The 19,622-nt window shown below is 33.2% G+C and overlaps 1 protein-coding gene across 6 annotated transcripts in view; it reads right to left on the bottom strand.

Moving 5' to 3' along the window:
* Window positions 1–256: 256 nt before the first annotated feature.
* LOC106069891 (H(+)/Cl(-) exchange transporter 7-like) overlaps window positions 257–19,622 on the bottom strand; it is a 106,612-nt gene continuing 87,246 nt past the window's right edge. For 5 of the 6 annotated variants that reach the window (XM_056035062.1, XM_056035060.1, XM_056035063.1 and 2 more), the window contains 17 exons: window positions 19,090–19,173; window positions 17,372–17,530; window positions 16,695–16,805; window positions 15,384–15,438; window positions 14,320–14,380; window positions 13,594–13,738; window positions 12,954–13,047; window positions 12,448–12,617; window positions 12,109–12,123; window positions 10,643–10,819; window positions 10,158–10,243; window positions 9,918–10,035; window positions 9,619–9,693; window positions 8,264–8,356; window positions 7,177–7,260; window positions 6,935–7,015; window positions 257–6,056 (listed from right to left, as the gene is read on the bottom strand). In XM_056035062.1, coding sequence (XP_055891037.1) covers window positions 5,958–6,056; window positions 6,935–7,015; window positions 7,177–7,260; window positions 8,264–8,356; window positions 9,619–9,693; window positions 9,918–10,035; window positions 10,158–10,243; window positions 10,643–10,819; window positions 12,109–12,123; window positions 12,448–12,617; window positions 12,954–13,047; window positions 13,594–13,738; window positions 14,320–14,380; window positions 15,384–15,438; window positions 16,695–16,805; window positions 17,372–17,530; window positions 19,090–19,173 — 1,707 coding nt within the window. In that variant the 3' untranslated portion in view covers window positions 257–5,957. The remainder of the gene's footprint in view (window positions 6,057–6,934; window positions 7,016–7,176; window positions 7,261–8,263; window positions 8,357–9,618; window positions 9,694–9,917; window positions 10,036–10,157; window positions 10,244–10,642; window positions 10,820–12,108; window positions 12,124–12,447; window positions 12,618–12,953; window positions 13,048–13,593; window positions 13,739–14,319; window positions 14,381–15,383; window positions 15,439–16,694; window positions 16,806–17,371; window positions 17,531–19,089; window positions 19,174–19,622) is intronic. The other variant, XM_056035061.1, reaches the window with a different exon arrangement.

Below are 19,622 nucleotides of genomic sequence, written 5' to 3'. Positions count from 1 at the left end.
GTCAATAGGTTGTTTTTTTTTAATATTGAAAAAGGGAAATGACTAACTGTGGAGTTCTTCAAAAAGGTATATTTTGCTAGTTTATAATATAATTATATGTGATAAATTATTTGTAGCCAACTCTTGTTTTAGCTTAAAACTATATTCCATGCACATTTTTGTTTGAGGGACAACGGTTACATTGATAAGGTCTTCGGGAAATTTTATAATCATTACTTACGTTATAACTTAAAAATAAATGATCTAAAACGTGACACCATTTTGTAAAACAAGAATGTATTTTAAAAACTGTGAATGTTGACAAAAATGTGCTCACATATTTATGGAACAAAACAGTGGAAGACTTTTCCCACCTCACAAGTCCAGTAGTGAAATAACAAGACAAAATATCAAAGCCTAAAAAATTGAAACAAAAAAAAATGTATTCAAATTCTTCACCAGGTTTTCTATGTTTATGATCAAGTAAGTCAAACAATGACTGATGGAATGTACTGAATGCAAATGTTTGTGCAAAATTACAAATATCTAAAGAAAAGAAAAGAATTTGAAATATAATACTCCTTTTTAAAAAGGAGAGAGCAGTGAGTGTATGAGTTGTTTTCAATTACATTACAGGATTTTAAAAAATGTAAAATGTTTTACATGTATTGGACATTCCTTCAGAGTTCAAGATAGTTTACTTCCTAGTCCAAACCTCCCGCAGGATGTTGGGGAATGGGAGCGGGCAGGGTTTGAACCCGGGACCATTGATAAATCCAAATGACAGTCCAGTGCACAAACCGCACGACCAGACAGCCATCCGATTATGTACACACATAAGCAATACCAGTAGCTCATTAGAACTCCAGGAGGAGATAACTGTATCAACCTATATTATTGGCAAGAACTTTTCTGATAACAAAGTTTTCTAGCATTGTAAATTAACTTCGTTAAATTGTAATTTACAACTTGTGACCCTGTGAGGAAGCATTAGAGTTGGTAAGAGAGAAGTACAATTTCTAAATAATGTAATTCTACTAAGATTCAAACTACATACTGTTAAGTGATTCACTAAGTATACATTCTGCTTTGTTAATAAAGCAAGCAATGAACCATTCTACAACAAGGCCAAGATAAAAGAGACCCCAGAGTCATGCTTATTTGTGAATCCAAGTTTCTGGTGCACTCTTTCACCCCCCCCCCCCCCCTTTCCTTTTCTTAACTATGAATGCTTGGCATGTTAACAGTTCTTACGGACATTATATTTTTGCTAATTTTACACAAAAATGAAATATATTGTAATTGAATTTTCTGTTGGTATTTGTACTCCTGTAATCATACCAAGCCTCTTTTATCCTGGCCTCCCTGTATTAATAATAATTAAGAATATACTCTAATTAAATTTTGCTTTCTTTAAACAAAAATCTGGCTAACTGGGTGTGTTGAATGAATGTTAAGTATATAGATCTATAATAAAGAAACAAGAATAATGGGAAAAGTCCGTAGTAACTGGCATATATACAAATATATATATTTAAGTGAAATTAAGATGATATGTGAAGTTCTATTCATAACATGAATAAATTTATTTTTTTTATTGAAAAAAAAAAGTCATAAATGCTAATTACCCATCACAGTACTGCATACTAAAATAAGATTTAAAAATAAACTTTCCTTACAGTATTTTAGAATTTCTATGCAACAAAGATATATACACATTTACAACAAATAACCAAAGTAATAAGGTCAATGACAGCCATTTTGATGTCTGAAAAAAAAAAAAAATTTAAAAAATGTAACGAACTTAAAAGAAAAATCACTTTAGTTTAGTTAATAGTACTACAGAAACACGTCAGTTGCTGTACGCTGGCAAATGAAAAAAAAAAGACTCGTAGGACACCATATCTGAAATCCCTTTTTTGATAAAAACAATGTGCTGAGACATTGTCCCTTGAAGCATGTGAGAAGTTTTTCTTAAGATCTCCCTAGCCTTATACAAGGGAAAGCCTTACCTTTGCCTTAAATCAGTTCTCTATCATAAGTTATGTCCCCTGATGTGTGAAACTACATCCTGAAAGAATCTATCTCACAGTTATGTCAACCTCTTATGCAGTGTCAGTTGGCATCATGTAGCATAATTCTCCGGGAACAGCTCAAATAATCTCTATGGGGCAGTCTGTTAGTCATGTTGACTAATGCTGAAGTTCCCTGCGTACATGTTTGATGACACAGATATGATGTAAACCACATCTGTTGGTGTAAGCAAGGTGGAGTATTAAAAAAAGGACTTCTAGGGTTCAGCACTTATCAGTGGCTGAGTGGTAAAGCACTTGTCTTCCAAACCAGGGGTCCTGGTTTTAAATCCTGGTGAAGATTTTTAGTTTCAGAATCTTTGGGTCCCTCTGAGTCCACCCAACTTTATGGGTACCTGACATTAGTTGGGGAATAGTATAGATGGTTGGTCGTTGTGCTGGCCACATGACAACCTCGTTAACCATAGGCTACAGATACAGAAGACCTTTACATCTGCCCTAAAGATCACAAGGTCTGAAAGGGGAACTTTACTTTACTTATCAAGAATGATTAAATCTTAAGCTTTACAACAGTTTGATATGCTCCTCATATATCTACTGATGCATATAGACTACTCACAGTGAACTCTTAATTAAAACTACAGTATTGATTAAAACAATATTTGGTGGCTGTATCTAAGTTTCAACTTCCCATTTTCATTACATTTCATGACCATAACATAATCATCTTACCTCTAATGATTTACAAGAAGTCTGACCATCTTTCAATAATCAATAGCTTTAAAAAAAACACATTTTATTTTAGTACTTTATTTTTTTATATGTGAAAATAATCAGCAGTTTTAGGTATGAAAAAAAACACAAAAAAACTAAACAAGGCCAAGAAAGTTCCAAAGTAACAGCTATCAGAAAAGATCTGAAGCTGCCTTGAATCTGAAGACAAGAAGACATAGTATGCATAGATGTTCTTTTGTAAAGTGCAGTCAATAAAAATACATCAACAGCAGTGAAAAATAAAGGAAACAAATGACAATTTTGTTCACCCTGTCTTGTCAACAAAGGCTTGAAAAAAAAAAAAAGCTTTATCAATGCACTCTGTTATCAAAATAATTTACCAAGTAACTTAATAAAAGCCATTTTCACAAAATGTTCAAACTTAAAAAAAATTGTTTTAAACCATGCTCACACAATGTTTAAAATTCTTTTCTAATTTTCAATCTTATCACACAACCGACTATGCACATCTCAAACAATCTAAGATAAATAACTATCAAAACATTTTTACTCAAATGTAAATGCAACTTTCACTAATGTCAACATTTTTCACACAATTTTTATCTCCAAAAGAAATTGGCAAAATGGCATGAACACCCATGTGTGATGAAATTATATTATTCATATATTGGGCACCAATCTAACCAAAAAAATTTACAATACTTAAAAATTTAAATAAAGTTCTTATTATAATGTCAGCTATTTGCACAAACTAAAGATGTTAAGTGTAAAGCCTGTGCCTTATATGAGAATTTACTTAGACATACGTCCATCCTGTTTAGTGCATAGCTGCAAGTTCTTTAAATATAATTTAGAGAAAACATTGTTCTCAAAGAGGAATTGAGGATTCTTTCATTCAGTTAATGGCGTAACAAATGTTTGGTGTTTCTAATCAGACTCTGCTACTTTTGAAGTTGTCAAGATAAACATTGTAACTTAAGAGTTAATCATGTTAAAAAAACCCAGTATGAAATGAAAAAAAAAGATAGAATGAAAATACATTCTTAATCAGAATGGGAAAGAAATAGCTCTGAAAGAAATAGTGCTGACAAGCTAGTGCTTTTCACATAGACATGTGTCTTTAGAAAGAGAAATTACAAACAATTTATTTTAGGTTGAAAATTCATGTCAAGAAGAAAAAAACTGAACTATATTAATCAACTTGCTATTCAGTGCTGAGAAACACAAAGTTGGCAGCTGATCGGAATATTGAGAACAAGCTGCAAAGAATAAATATCTACAATCAGCAAGATTACCAGAGAAAAAAATGCTTAACAATAAAATTGAAGCTATTAAGATGCAGGAGGTCAATAAACTCAGGGTACGGTTAAATCTTGAACACAAAAAGAACCAAAATTAATCAACTTACAACATTCCTGAAGTTGTGAGGAAAAGATTTGAGCAATCTAATTTTCTTCTTGGATGATTAGCTTAACAACTATAAACAAATGCAACAATCATATTGCTTAAAAAGTAGATCTATGTCTTTGTACAGCTTAACATTTTAAATACAGATCAGGACAATTTTCTATTAAATTCACTTTTTTAAACATGACATTATGATGCCAATGAAAAGTAGCAACATGCTTTAAAATGTAGTAGACCTCCTACCTGTATTTCATAATTTAAACACACATTCAAAAGGTTCCTACTGAGAGTTAATTTCAGGATTTAATGGGTAATCAGATGGCTACATTTGTTTTTAAAGTAGTGTTTTATTAAGGACAAATAATTTTTTCTAATTTCCACTCCATTTCTATCAAGTCTCTAGCAGTGTTAACCAAACTGTGTTCCGTGGAACCCTAGTGTTCCACAAACGACTGGATATAATTAACTAGTAGGCCACCACATGAATTAATCTCTCTAAACAATAAGCAAAGTGTTCCACTAAATACTCAGAACGTGCGAAGTGTTCCATTAAGGAAAAAGCTTGGGAACCACTGAAATAGAGATATTGCGATTTTGGCTTTTGAGGATTGAATAACCAATAACAATGTTCTAGCATACTTCCATAAAACCTTTTTATACACTGTGAAAACCATTTTCAATCTAAAACAAAATAAAGAAATGTAGAGCCCAATCTCAAGGAAATAAAAATTAAGCTAAGATTCATTAACTATATAAGCATTTACATGCTACTAAACATAAGTAGAAGTGATCAGTATGTACATTCTACAAACACCTCAACCATTCGGTACTATAAAAGCCCTAGAACCTCCTCATTGGTACTCTGAGCTAACAAGGAAATAGTTCCACTTCTTTGTACAGGCATACATTCATTCATAAAGATTAATTTTATAGAACTCATTCTAATTAAATGAAAATGTGGCTAAATGTAAAAAAAAAAAAAAAAAAAAAAATCTATTTGGAAACAGTCAGATATTAACACAGTCTATGATTTCATAACAGGAATGTTGAGCTAGGTGTAATGAAAAAAAAAAAAAAAAAAAAATTTAACAATGATTGAGATTGATTAAGACAATTATCTCTGAATACAGTGCAGCCTTTCAACTACAAAAAAAAAAATAAAATGAATACTAAGAGTACAGTAGAATGACATGAACACATAAATCCCTTATATCTTTGTTCAATACAATGTATTAGAATGGTGCAAAATGTCATCAAAGTTTGAACTACAATAAGAAATTGGGAGATCATAATATGCAGGTTTTTTTTTTCAAGTGCATGAAGTGGACATTAAAGGTAGGGCCACGAAGACTTAAAAATAAACATCAGTAGATTTTACTAAACAAAACCTTTTAACCCTTAAAGTGCTGAGCTGTTTTACTCTAAGTGCATACAAAAAGGAGATTGCATTTCTGATGTTTAGAGGCTAAACTACCACACGCGTTTTAAGTGTTAACAGATACTTTTTTTTTTAAATAGCCAACACAATGTCCATCAGGCACTGATGTCAAGCAGGAACTGATGACACTATTCAAATTAACACACAAAAAGATTACATTAGATCTCTCATGATGTATTATCTACCAATTCCCATTTGTTAACCTATTCCCATATGTTGTCTACCCATTCCCTTAAGTTATCTACCAATTCTCTTATGTTGTCTACAAACATGTCTGTGCCATCTTCTAATGTTGATAGCATAGTCTAGCTTGTTCTCAGCAGTGTACCTAGGCTTGGCTTCAGCAGCAACAGGTTTGAATGTTTCTATCTGTTCTCAACTGTCAAATGTTCCATGTGGAGCATGCCTTTCTTGATCTCAGCACGATATTTGGCCAAATCTTTTCTAGTCACCATTCCAATAGGCTAAAAATCAGACCAAAACAAAATCTCAGGACTTCAGTGAATTGAACTAGACACAGGCAGGCATGTGACTTCTTTCAAGATCATTCATCACAGAAGGCTTGAACACTGACCTGCAATGTTGCAACATGTGGGCAGTGGAGACCAATAGCTTGTTGCCACATTGTACAGAATTGTGGTGATGTAGCAACCAGCTATTGGTCAAAACGTCCCAAATGTTGTGACGTTGCAGGACAGTGTTCAAGCCTTCTATGACCATTGGTCTCGCTAGTATTATACACAGGCAGACCTGACAATGTGGCACTTCATAAATTCATATATAGTAAATCATCAGTCAGAAAGCAATGAAAATACTAATTAATATTGTTATCCCAAATGGTTGATTACAAACTTCATACTTTTATTCCACTCAATGTTTTTAAAAATATTTTTAAATGTATTTTATTATTTAATACTGTCCTGTCTTATCCGAAGTAGGGAATTCTGAAGTAGAAATGCAATTGTTTTTTTCTGAGTTCACCATTATGGAAGTGGGGATAACTGATCTATGATCTTGATTGTTCGTACCAGTCTCTGTTTTTGGCATGGGTTCAAATCCTACTGCTGTCTAAAAAATTTATGGATGGAACAACAGACAAATGAAGTTAAAGAAATGGTATTTAGAAATGTAAAAGACAGGAGATGAGTCTACTGGGGTAGAAGAGGGAAGGAAGTTTAATATTCCAGCGATGATGTAGTTTATGTCAACAGGCCACCTTGCATGTGCACTATGGGCCAACAAATATAATATAATAACCTATGTGCGAAACTAAAAATTAATAAGAAAAAAACTAAACATTTGGTTATAACTTTAATCCCAGAGCATTTACAAAGAAGTTTACCTCAAACTCATCACTGACAACTACAAGATGTCGAAGTCCAAGACCTCTGAACAGCCTAAAGACCCTTGGCATTGAGAAATTCTGAGGACACAATATCTAACAGTTCATACTTAATATTGAAAACAATTTGTTCAAGTCTTACTCTACTAAACATAGAACTAAGCAGTGACTACTTCCATTTATAACATTATATATTAAACTAGAACATTAGTTGCTAGGAAAAACCAAATGCAATGAGTTACCAATGAAACTGTGTATGGTGTCTGATTCATAAAGGGACGGAAATCAATCACATACTGTTTCTCTTGATCAGTCAATTGAATATCCTATAATGAAACACACCTAAATTACTTTGAGCTCAATATCTCACAAAAGAAAACACTTTTACTACTATAGTAATTGTTGTTTTTTTCCCTAACCATCAAGAACAATAAAAGCAAATTTAAACAATCAATGGTAAAAAAAAACAACTATATAATGTGACAAACATCTTCTTCCATTTAGTCATTCGTGTCTCTAGGTTTATTACTAACTTTACTACCATTTGTAACATTTTTTACATGTTTTGGATGCTGTCAAGTTATTATAGAATTTTCTCTTTATCTAAATATATCAGGGAGGCGCAGTGGCTGAGCGATAAAGCGCTTTGCTTCAAATTCAAATCCTGGTGAAGACTGGGATTTTAATTTTGGAATCTTTGAGCACCTCTGAGTCCAATTAGCTCTAATAGGTTGGCTACCTGACATTAGTTGGGGAAAAGTAAAGGCGGGAGCTCGTTGTGCTGGCCACATGACATCCTCATTAACAATAGGCCACAGGAACAGATGACCTTCATATCATCTGCCCTATAGACCGCAAGGTCTGAAAGGAACTTATAAATATATCAGATAGCCCTACAATATGTATATCAGATATCCCTACAATATGTATATCAGATATCCCTACAATATGTATATCAGATAGCCCTACAATATGTATATCAGATAGCCCTACAATATGTATATCAGATAGCCCTACAATATGTATATCAGATATCCCTACAATATGTATATCAGATAGCCCTACAATATGTATATCAGATAGCCCTACTATATGTATATCAGATAGCCCTACAATATGTATATCAGATAGACCTACATTATTTCTAGCCTTGTTGAGTACTACTTTGGAAGATTATGAATTGTTATATGTGTTTGCTGACTTCTAATCTTTACTTTTTAATATTGCATGAAAAACACAAGCAATCAAGTCTGATTAAAAAGCAAGTTCAAATATTGACATAATTTGACAGTGAGTTTTCAAACTTTTAAAATCTAAACACTTCCTCACCTCTATCCTGACAGCAACTGGACTAGTTTTCTGAAAGTCTTTAAGTGTGATACTGTTTTGATTGGAGGGTACCTGACCTTCCTGACAAAACACCTGAGGGAGACAATAAAATCAATGTTTGAATATAGGTCAGTGGCACAGCTAGGAATTAGACATCATTTAGGGGCACGGGGGGCTTGACCTCTTTAGGGTCGCCTGCATATTGTCATTCGACATCATGTAGTGAGATAATGAAATAATATTTAATATTTAATGTAAAAAAAAATTTCAAACACTCATTTGGGGGCCCACCTCAAGTGGGGGCCAGGGGGGATTTTCATATTCTCTCCCCCCCCCCACCCCCCAAACCATAGCTATGCCACTGAAATAGGTTAACATATTATATGTTTTTATAAAAAATCTAGCTAGCCTTCATATTATAGCTTCATATGATGGCTGCTTGGTCAAAAGATATGTGCTCTGGACTGTCAATTTTATGATGCAGGGTTTGAACCCTTTCAGCTGCCCTCCCCTGACATCCAATGGAGGGTTTGGGCTAGGATATAATTATCTTCAGTTCTGAAGGAATGTCAAAAACATGTAAAACAAACAAACAGGTATAAATAGTCATGCTTCTACTATTCTCTTCAATCCCCTTATATGTAATAATTAGATCAATTAATACTAAATAGTTTACTTAACTTTAATCCTTAATACAAGCATTTAAATGATAATGACACTATCATTCATCCACAATCCAGTCCATATTGGCACAATTTATTTACAATGTCATTATGCCAATAAAATGCTAATGGGAAAATTTCTGCAAGAACTTTAGAAAATAATGACCTAACTAAGGGGAGAGAAGGCTGGACTTTAAAAAGTCCATATTGCAAAGACAAAAGGAATGTGAAATAAGCTCCCTTTTCACTGGCAAGTCTTTTTGTTAAGACCTAGTTTCAAACAAAAATCAAACTCTAGAACATATAGAGACAACCTTAAGAGCAGAAGGGTTTGGAAGAAAACATTAGTAAAAGATAGCAGAGATATAATAGAAACATCAAATAACATAAACATGACCCACTTTGAAAGAAATAGAAGACCTATCCTCCACAGCTCACATTTGTTTGTTTTTCATCTTTTGGTCATTCCTCCAGATTTGAAAAAAATTACATCCTAGCCAAAACTTCATGCAGGACGACAGGGGGGCAGAGTTTGAAACCATGACCATTAATCAATGGTTCAGAATCCCCACCACATGGCCAGGCAGCTCATAATTCTGTAAGGTGTATATACACCAAATGTTTTTAAAGTCAGTGGGGTTTCTTTTAAATGTATATTTTCCAGTCATATGAATTCATCAGGTGAATAAATACCTTTTTACTAAGAAGCACCAGTATCTGAAATCGTAGGATGATTCCTCGCAACTTCCCTTTGTATCTTGAGTCACACTGGACAAGATTAATAGACATTTCTTTTAGACCCATTTGTTTATTTTAAAAATTTACTATGTACTAAATAAGAATAAAGGGAAAATAAACAGGTAAATTTATAACAGGCTAATTAATCTCAATAAACAGATGAAATAAAAAGCCTCCTCATTTAGCTATTTAGAAACTGGGTAAAAACTAGACTTATATATGAATAGAGCCAAAACACTAATTGTAATAATTACATTGGGATCTTGTTCAATTATAGGAAAACCATTGAAGGATTCCCCCATCAGACATTCATACACATGACCAACTTTTTCTACTGGCAGGAATGTCATCACTGGCTGGCTCATAAAGTCACTGAAATCATAGTAAAAGTCAGGACTCACTAACCCAAATTTTTGTCAAACTTGCATTGTCTTAACTAAATTTACATTGAAAAACTTTAAACAGACTGAAGAGTAGAATTTTTAAAAGTCTACCTGACATAAACATGGTCACACAATGGTGGTGGTTCCCATGACAACAATGGAATGCCACTGACTTCTACATTCATGTCGTAGAGTCCCTATAGGAAAAACAACACATAAATAAAACTTTTATAATTAAAAACAAAAACAACTTAAAACTTTGTTGTGATTTAAAAATAATGTGTCTTTTAAGATTTGAAACAAATTTAAAATAAATTATTTTAAAGATTTGTAATAATTTTGCAGATGTGAAAGAAAAATATTTACACGAGCAAAATATTTTTTTTTGTTACATATTTTACAAAAAAAAAGGCAAGGTTACATTTTGTCATATTCTTCATACCAGGATGATTATTTTTTAATAAAGCAAATTAATTTAACAAACTTTTTATTTTACAAGAAATAATAATTTTTTTTTAAACCATAGATACATGAAAAATATTTTTGCAACACTTATATTTGTGTTTTAGGCTGAATAGGTGACTGACAGAACTCACCGTAGTAAAGAAATCCCCAACCCACTTTGAGATCATAAGAGCCAACATGATGCACAAACCAAAAGTGATGTCCCCTGTACACTCTACAATAATCACAGTCAGAGAAATGGTGGTCCTTAGACAGCCACCCAGCTGAGAGGCTGCACCAATCAAAGCATATTTCCCAACATCTTTAGCCTAAACAAAAGTAATTAATTATTAGGCTAAATGGATAGGTTTATTACTATTGCTATTGTTCTTATAGAAAGCTCAACTCTTTGGTGGACTTGTGGGAAGGTGTTATCTGGGAGAAGATCCCATGATGCCTTTAAGCGTTCAGCAAACACAAGTTTGCTGGATTTTGCCTATTCTTATCTTATAAATTACAGACGTGCCATCAAAAGATAAGACAATTATGTCCTATGCATATCCTTGAGTAAATCTTGGCATGAATGGTAATTAGAGGTTTAAACTTTGCTAAGACTCTTGTTTCCTGGCTGATTCAGGCAACCCATAATGCTGTAATGGCTCTAGGGAAGAAGGAGCACTTGTATGATTATTTGTCCTAGCATAAGGATTAAGAAATGTGCCTATATAAGAATAATGTCTTATTCAAAACAAAAAGAGCAGTCTTAATAAAGAAAGGGTATTCCATAATCATTTTAAAAAAAAAAGAATTTAACATATTCTCAGATTATTCATCTCAGAAATAGAAATAATTATCTCACCCATCTCTATGAGATCAATAAAAAGCAGAATCAATTAATTAATATCAATTATTATCAGTGATGGGAACAGACTTTGCAAAAATTTTAGGAAATTTTCCACACCTGCATTTTTTAACCGGCCAGTCGCAGTGACTCAAATAAGAAGTTGCTGAATTCTTTTTAAATTATGTATAATTATTTATATTTAATATTATCTTTAAATAATATTACATATTAATCACACTGCATAAGCTTTACTGCACTCATACACACAAAATAGGCTACATGCACTGTTTGTACATAAGAGGACTTAGACAGCTTTCTGCAGCTTTATATCTAGTCCAGGCAGTCTGAGCAATCTATAAAATATAATTATTTACAGACATTGTAACAACTTCTCTCTCTCTAGGACAACTATAAAGAATTAATGTTTTTGTTAATCAAAACATGCTTGAATTTTTTTGAAATGCTTCAAAAGTATGTTTGTTTCACAGGACATTAAACTCTACATGAATGAAAAGGAACTTCCTTGGGTTCACTAAAAATGCTTACAAAAGGTTGGGGTATAGTTATAAAAATAATTTAAAAATCTGCTGTAGGGCTAAGTGATGTATATTTAAGTTGAATCAAATAAAACAGAGAGCTAGAGATCTTTTTCCTTGAAAGAACTGAACACACAAAAAAAAACTATTTTCAAATCATTTGATATTAATAGTTGAAAAAACTAAACTTCAGAACAAACAAGTTAAAGAAAAGAAATCAACCTTTAAAATCATATACCTTTGATGTCAACACCTAATTGATGCAAAAAATAAAAATATTGATTTTCATTTCACCTCAGGCTAAGTTCATAGAAGGATTGAATAAATAAAAAGCTTTTCATCAATTTCATTTATATATAAGTAAAATGTTTCTCTTTCAAAGCTTCAATATATTTAGAGTTAATTTTCACATAGCAAAACGTAATTCATTTTTGTATCAAGGGATTTGCAATAAAAATCGTATGAAGCGAATCAAGTAAATGCATTAAGTTTGCTAAAACCAGTTAAATCTAAGTACATTCCCGTATTCAGGCTCTGGGAATACTTACTTTCTCTATTACTTCACAAAATGACCTACCTGGTTAGGGAAGAGTTGGATCACTCCCAGGCCAATGAGCCGGCCCCAGGCAGCACCAATGGTCAAGGATGGAATGAATACCCCACTGGACACACTCAGACCATAGGTCCAGACACCAAGAAAGAAAAACACAGTAACAAACAGCACAAGTGTGAGGACGCTATAATTATCTGTGAGACAACAAAACAAGTGTATAAGGATGGTGTAACTATGTGTAATACAACAAAAGTATAAAGCCCTTACAACTATCTGCAGTGCAACTAAACAATGGATATTATCTATAATATAGCAGCACAGGTTTGAGGCTGATAAAATTATTTATTGGAGAATATTTGAAAATAAAGTCTGAACTAAATTTTCACCATAATGGTGTGCTTATTGAGCTTCTCAAAAGATCTGTATCCCAACCTTTTGACCCATAATGTAATGCCCAGAATTTTATAATAACAAACATTTTTTAAAAATGATAGTAATTGAAAAAGATTCTGATTGATTAGAAAGATTACCGTAAGAATCATGTAATAATGCTTTCAGACATCCTTCAGGAGTTGTTAAAAACATGGTTGACATAGCATTGTGGCCTTCCCCATCACACCCCATCTGAAATAGAGTTCAATGGAAACTTATTGAAAGTCTTCAAAGTCTTTCTCTGCTCCTGTTTGGCAACCATTCTATACTATGGATTCCAAGTTACTTAACTAGTATAAAACAGAAGGCAACTGAAAAAGGTGTTGGAAACTATTTCACTCTGTCACTAATCTGATCTTATTTCCTTAAAAAAAAAAAAAGAGCACAACATTTTCATTAATATACCAAAACAATAATAAGAAAGTAATATATGAAATGGAGGTGCTGTGGCTGAATGGTAAAGCATTTGGTTTTCAAATGGGGTCCTGGGTTTGAATCCTGATGAAGACTGGTATTTTTTTATTTTGTGATCTTTGGGTGCCTCCGAGTCCACCCAGCTCTAATAGGAACCTGACAGTAATTGTGGAAAGTAAAGGTGGTTGGTCGTTGTGCTAGCCACATGACACCCTCATTAACCATGGGCAACAGAAACAGATGACCCTTACATCATCTGCCCTATAGATCACAAGCTCTGAAAGGGGAAATTTACTTTTTATAAATGAAATGCGACTTTCTTACCGTTGTATTAAATGCATGGCCATTGTAAGGCTCAGCGGTGGTACAATCTTTAATAGTAAACATTAGAACAAATGCTGCTAAGGCACTGACACCTGAGACCAAACTTGCTTCAACGACTTTAATCCACTTCTTTCTATGAAGATACCTACACGAACACAGCATGAAAGGGATAATACTCTTGTATATTTTAAATAATACAGAACAAATTTATCTACAAAAAGACAACATAAAAGGAGCTTACTCGTGTGTTTTAGAGAATATAGAAAAAATAAAGAATAATTTTTTAATTCACTGAAACATGAAAGGAAACTATTAATTCGTATGTTTTACTATAAGAATGTAAATTTAAAAAGTAAAATTTTTGCCTTTGAATAGTTTTGAAAGCATTTTTTTTTTCGCAGATATTTGTTTTAATTTTTTACTGTACAATTTTATCACACATATATCTATTTTTACCTTGCAGAAAAGTATTATTTTCCCTAATGTATGTTGAATGAAACATATTATCTTGCATTCAAATGGTTAAAAGTATTGTTTTAAATTTCATTTTGAATCAAGATCATTTAAAATTTATTTTGGACATTGACTATACCAGAATGGGAAATAAAACCCCCCACTATTTCTGACTAATTTTTGCAGCTATAATTTGAAGTGTTAATTACATTAAATAAGGAGAGGGTGTACACTGATCTAAATAACTAAATAATGATAAAACAATGAACTTACTTTTGTCTAAATACTGTCAACTTGTAATTCATGACAACAAACAATGAACCAATCAAACCACCTGGCAAGGAATGAACAATGGCATTAACTCTACCCTACTTTTGGTTAAGTACAATGCACATCCTATGGCAGCCTACATACACACACACATCTACTATACATCCATCTATCCAGTAACAATACAGCCCATGGAGGGTTTGGCCTGCTTCAACACATCCCTCCATTCAGATCTCTTCTGGGCCTTTTGTCTTCACCATTTAATCTAAAGCTGTTGTAGATCTGCCTCCACATCATCAATCCATCACATTCGGGGTCTGCCTTTTTGGTTTTTGCCTGTATACAATTTTCACTCCTCTGTTATCTGACATTCACATACACACGAAAATTCTTTATATGGAAAAAAATAAATTAAAAAAAATATACTGAGAAAAATAGTATTTGGAGTCTGTATAGTCTTCAAGACACCAGTGAGATGTTGGTAGAAACAGTTTCATTCCCAGACAATGACTTTGTGAGAAGTGTAACTACAGATTCTTTAACCTGCACACTTCATGACTCACCAGCCACCTAGATTGGTCACTAAATAAAAAAGAGAGGGACATAGGTAGTTGGGAGTAAACAAAAAAGTTCCCCTTTCAGACCTTACAATCTATGGGGCAGATGATGTAAGGTCATCCGCTTCTGTAGCCCTTGGTTAACGAGGGTGTCATGTGGCCAGCACAATGACCAACTGCCTTTACTTTTCCCCAACTAATGTCAGGTAACCATTATCGCTGGGTGCCAGAATATTAGAAATCCCAGTCTTCGCCAGGATTTGAACATGGGACCCCCAGTTCGGATGCCAAGTGCTTTACCGCTCCGCCACTGCGCTTCACGGGTTGGGAGTGAGAGGTAAGAAGTTAAGAAATTAATAACAACATACATATCAAGATGTTTTTACCAATTGATTGATGGAACTAAAGAACTGATACATCTTTGGCCTTCATGGATATTCTTATTAACATTTATATATTACAGAAGAAAAGAATAAAGGAAATGCAAAAATTTTTTGTTAAAAACATTACCTATAGCTGCCATAATGATAAACACAGGAATTTCAATCAAATCAAAAGTTAAATTCTGTTGAAGAAAAGTAACAATTGCAAGAAGCCCAAACAACAAAGAATAGTAATTGTATGTCAAAGTTCCAAAACACTACAAATTATAAAATAATATTTAATTAAACTAAAAACTGACGGCTTTGACATTTATTTTTGAAATCATGCTAGTTAATCTAAGTTAAAGATCTTCTTATTTAGAAAACATTTTCATGCTCTACCTAACAATGGAGGGAATGACAGCTGTAGGTGATATGTACTAATGAGAGCTGAAAGAGCTTTACCTACAATCAGGTTACTCTATGATAACAAAATGTTATATCAGTTTAATTTTACATTATCTATTGAAGTTGAAAGAGATAGGGAATGAAATCTTATTTATTGCAAGTTCATTTCAATCTTTCTTTTTAGCCCTTTTTATGTACTCCCAACGAGACAACAGGAGGTCACTCATGAAGGCCGCGGGATACACATTTGAGACCAAAAGATAATCTGCTGCCGAAAAAAACGCAGACGACGAAAAGAAAATCTAAATCGACCACCTGCGGACAATGGTTATGCTTGCCCTGGATGTGGCAAAATATGCAGGTCACAGCTGGGGCTGCACAGCCATGGGAAATACTGTATTCCTCATTAATCTTCGGACTCAAAGACAAGCCTTATATGTACTCCCCCACAAAAAATAAAGGCAATTTTTAAACCCTTGATGTGTTTTCGTAAATATATATATATATATACATATATATTAAAACATGAGTAGGAATGGGTTTGAAGTCAAGCTTAAAAAATTATCGATTTTACATTCAAGAGGAACTATTTTGATTATTAAAATAAACCTATTTAGTTAAGAAGACTATACATTTGAGTAGGTCATACAGCAACAAAAATTCTGTAAATATGACAAATTACAAACACTTCCAATAGAAAATCTAAAATGACATAAAAATTGTTAAAAGCCATAAAATGGGAACAGCTCTATCAAAATTTGTATTTACTAATCGCTTTACTATAACAGAAAATGCATATTTATTCAACTGCATAAAATATGTCAAAGTTCTAAAAAATCATTTGTTGGTTCTTTCTTTTTTAAAACTTTAAAAAATCTATAGATATAGGCGATACTGTTTATTTTTTTGAGTAGTAGTATTTGTAAAATCAATAAATCTGTCAAATATCAGTTATTAGTTTCATTTCTTACTGCTAATTTTATTAAAAAGATATTTCACTGATTCACTAAATTAAACTGTAATAAAAAGCATGTGTGTTTATAATACTCACAGGAAATGTATTGAACCGCACTAAGCCTGGGTTAGAAAGTTGAGTTGGATGACCTTCATAGGCACTTAGTAGAAAGTTGGTGGAAAAACAAGCAACCATGGCTGAAAAAAACTAGAGAAACAAAATAAGTCATTTTTGTTTATTAATAGAATGAGAATGTTACACTAAGTTAATATGAAAATTATTCAATCAACATGTCAAAGTTAAAAAGATGGCCAGGAAATGTAGAAGATGTCTAATTGAACAGACCAGCAATTCAGAAGAAGTCTCATTGGACAGAGAAAACGTAGAAGATATCTAATTGTCCAGAAAATACATGTTAAAGATGTCCATTGGCCAGGAAATACAAGTTAAAGATGTCAAATTGGCAAAGAAATAATGAAGAAGTTGTCTCATAAACGGGTAATGCATACAGACAAGATGTCCAATTGGCCAGGGAATATATATAGTAGAAAACAGCCATTGATGAATAAAACAACTCAAAACTATGATTGCTTAGAAATCTACAAAAAATCTTGCTGTCAACTGTAAATGCTAAAGTTAAGTGCTAATTAAGATAAGACATGATAGACTTGTTTAATAAAAGAAATGCAGGTTGAAATATATAGATCTTTTACTATCAAAAAATATAAGCAAACTTGAGTAGTAAATAAAATATGCTCTAGTGCTCTACTTACCACTTTCCACACAAGTTCTGTATTCCAGAAACTGGCAGCCTCCTCCACACTGAAAAGAGTTCCTCCCACTGGTGCTCCGAAAGCGGCAGATACCCCTGAGGCGGCACCAGCTGCAACCAGGTCTCGAATGTTATGGTCTGTCCTGAAAAGCCCATACAACTGTAGACAACAAAGTAAAGATTTACAAAATTTACACTTTTGAGCAACTAAACAACCAGGTGACCTATATCTGAATCAGAGAATTTTACAACTATAGAAATACAAAAATAGTGTTAGTGGAAACTAGCCAGATAGACAGAAAATAACCAGGTGCAGTGAGTTCAGATCCATGTCCACATATAAAATGTAAATATGTTAAAACAAAAAACCCTTTTTACAATAAATAAAAAAGTCATATTTTCCCACATCAAGTTTGTTTTAAAAAGAGACCTAGGTGGTGCAATGTGATTAAACTAAAGAGGACTACAGTTCACACCATGTGGTTCAGTAATAAAAATAAAACATTAAAATTGTATTTCTTCTTCTTCCTCATTCTCATTGATGAGGTTGCGTGTCAATGTGTTATGTGACAGGAGGCCCGCTGACTCTGATTTAAGCCTGCTTGCCTTTTTGGGTTAGCTTCCATAGCCTCTGATCATCCAAGATCATCTGCAAGGCAGCAGGTGTTTTTTTTTTCAGAGTTTTCTCTCCTAGATGAACTGCTATCCCAAGCTAACGAGCTTCATCTGCCCATTTTTAGAGTTAGAGCGCCCTATACTTGCATTTTGCAAACATTTTCCTGGATTTCTGAGATGTTTTTAGTACATATTCTAATCAATAAAATACTACACCTCATTCTCAATGACTGCAAACCAGTTGGTCTGCTGCTGTTTATTTGGTATTCACAGCTAACCCTTTTATCTAAGGGTCCTCCCCTATCTGCCACCTGGGGACGATCTTGGTAGAAGGTGGTACCTCCCCCAAATTGTACAACCACTGTATTTTTTAGCTCTTAAAATCAAACATCCTTAATAACCAAAGAGAATAGTAACATTCCTATTGAACAGTGCTAAGATGGGCTTGAGGAATTTCTGTACATTGGCCTCTGGATAATACAAAGAAAACCATTTACAAAAACCATCATCAGACACAGTCATACATGCAAGCAAAACCTCCTGGATGCTGGCAAAAAACATAGAAAATCTGATAGATCGATTTAAATATGACACATTAAATATAGAATCTATGCATCACCTTTCCATATCCCACTCCACTTGGGAAAGAAACATTTATCATGCCATACATGAGGAAACTGGATGGAGGATTTGCACCAACCAAGAAATATACCAACTATATGAAGACCCCTCCAAAGTGATGGAAATAAAAAGGAACAGATTACGTTCGGCAGGTCACCTCGGAAGAATGCCAGAGAACAGAGAAGCAAAGATTGTTCACAGGTAAAAAAACAAAAAGCAGGCGCACCGAAGACAGAAGACAAGTACAGTGGCTTGATGACATAGAAGCAGATCTACAACAGCTGAAAGTCCAGGCATGGAGACGTAAAGCCCAGGATAGATCAGAATGGAGAGATATGCTAAAGCAAATCGGGGCCCTGATTTTCCGTACACACCTACCTAGCCTAACCACTCCCAACACTGGGTAACCAAAGGTATTTATATAATATGTGTAGAAAGTTCTGATAGTACAAAAGAAAAAACTTTAAAGTACCAGACACTTACATCTATATATTTCTTGAACCAAGGTATTCTCCCTTTCCCAATCCCAGCAGCAATGATGCCTCCTGAGTGGGCCATTGGACCTTCCTAGAGAAAAAAAAAATCAAAATACAAAGAGTGTCCATGAACACATTTTCTAGATTTATAAAACACATTTCCATGTTATTTTTATCTGCATTTCAAACATGTTGTTTTTGTGTTATGCTACATTAGATATAATACCCTAGATTCTATGTAAGGCTATGTCTCTAACTCTATGATTATCATAATAATATTAATAATTATTATTTTATATAGATCTACTTTTCTATGACCATGCCATGATGCACTATGCTCATAATGATTCTTACATAAAATCTTGATTAAAATTATGAATTTATGATCTGCTGAGCTGTTGAATTTACAGCCCTACAAAGTACATTTAACATTAGTAAGTAAGTGCATTATAATATTATATTAAATAATATTATAATTATATATTAATAATAATTATATAATATAAATTTATAATTACCATATAAATGGTATATATATAT

The sequence above is a fragment of the Biomphalaria glabrata genome, chromosome 7, assembly GCF_947242115.1.
Source record: "Biomphalaria glabrata chromosome 7, xgBioGlab47.1, whole genome shotgun sequence".
In the NCBI taxonomy this organism is placed as follows: Eukaryota; Metazoa; Mollusca; class Gastropoda; family Planorbidae; genus Biomphalaria; species Biomphalaria glabrata.
This window is presented reverse-complemented; position numbering and strand designations above follow the sequence as displayed.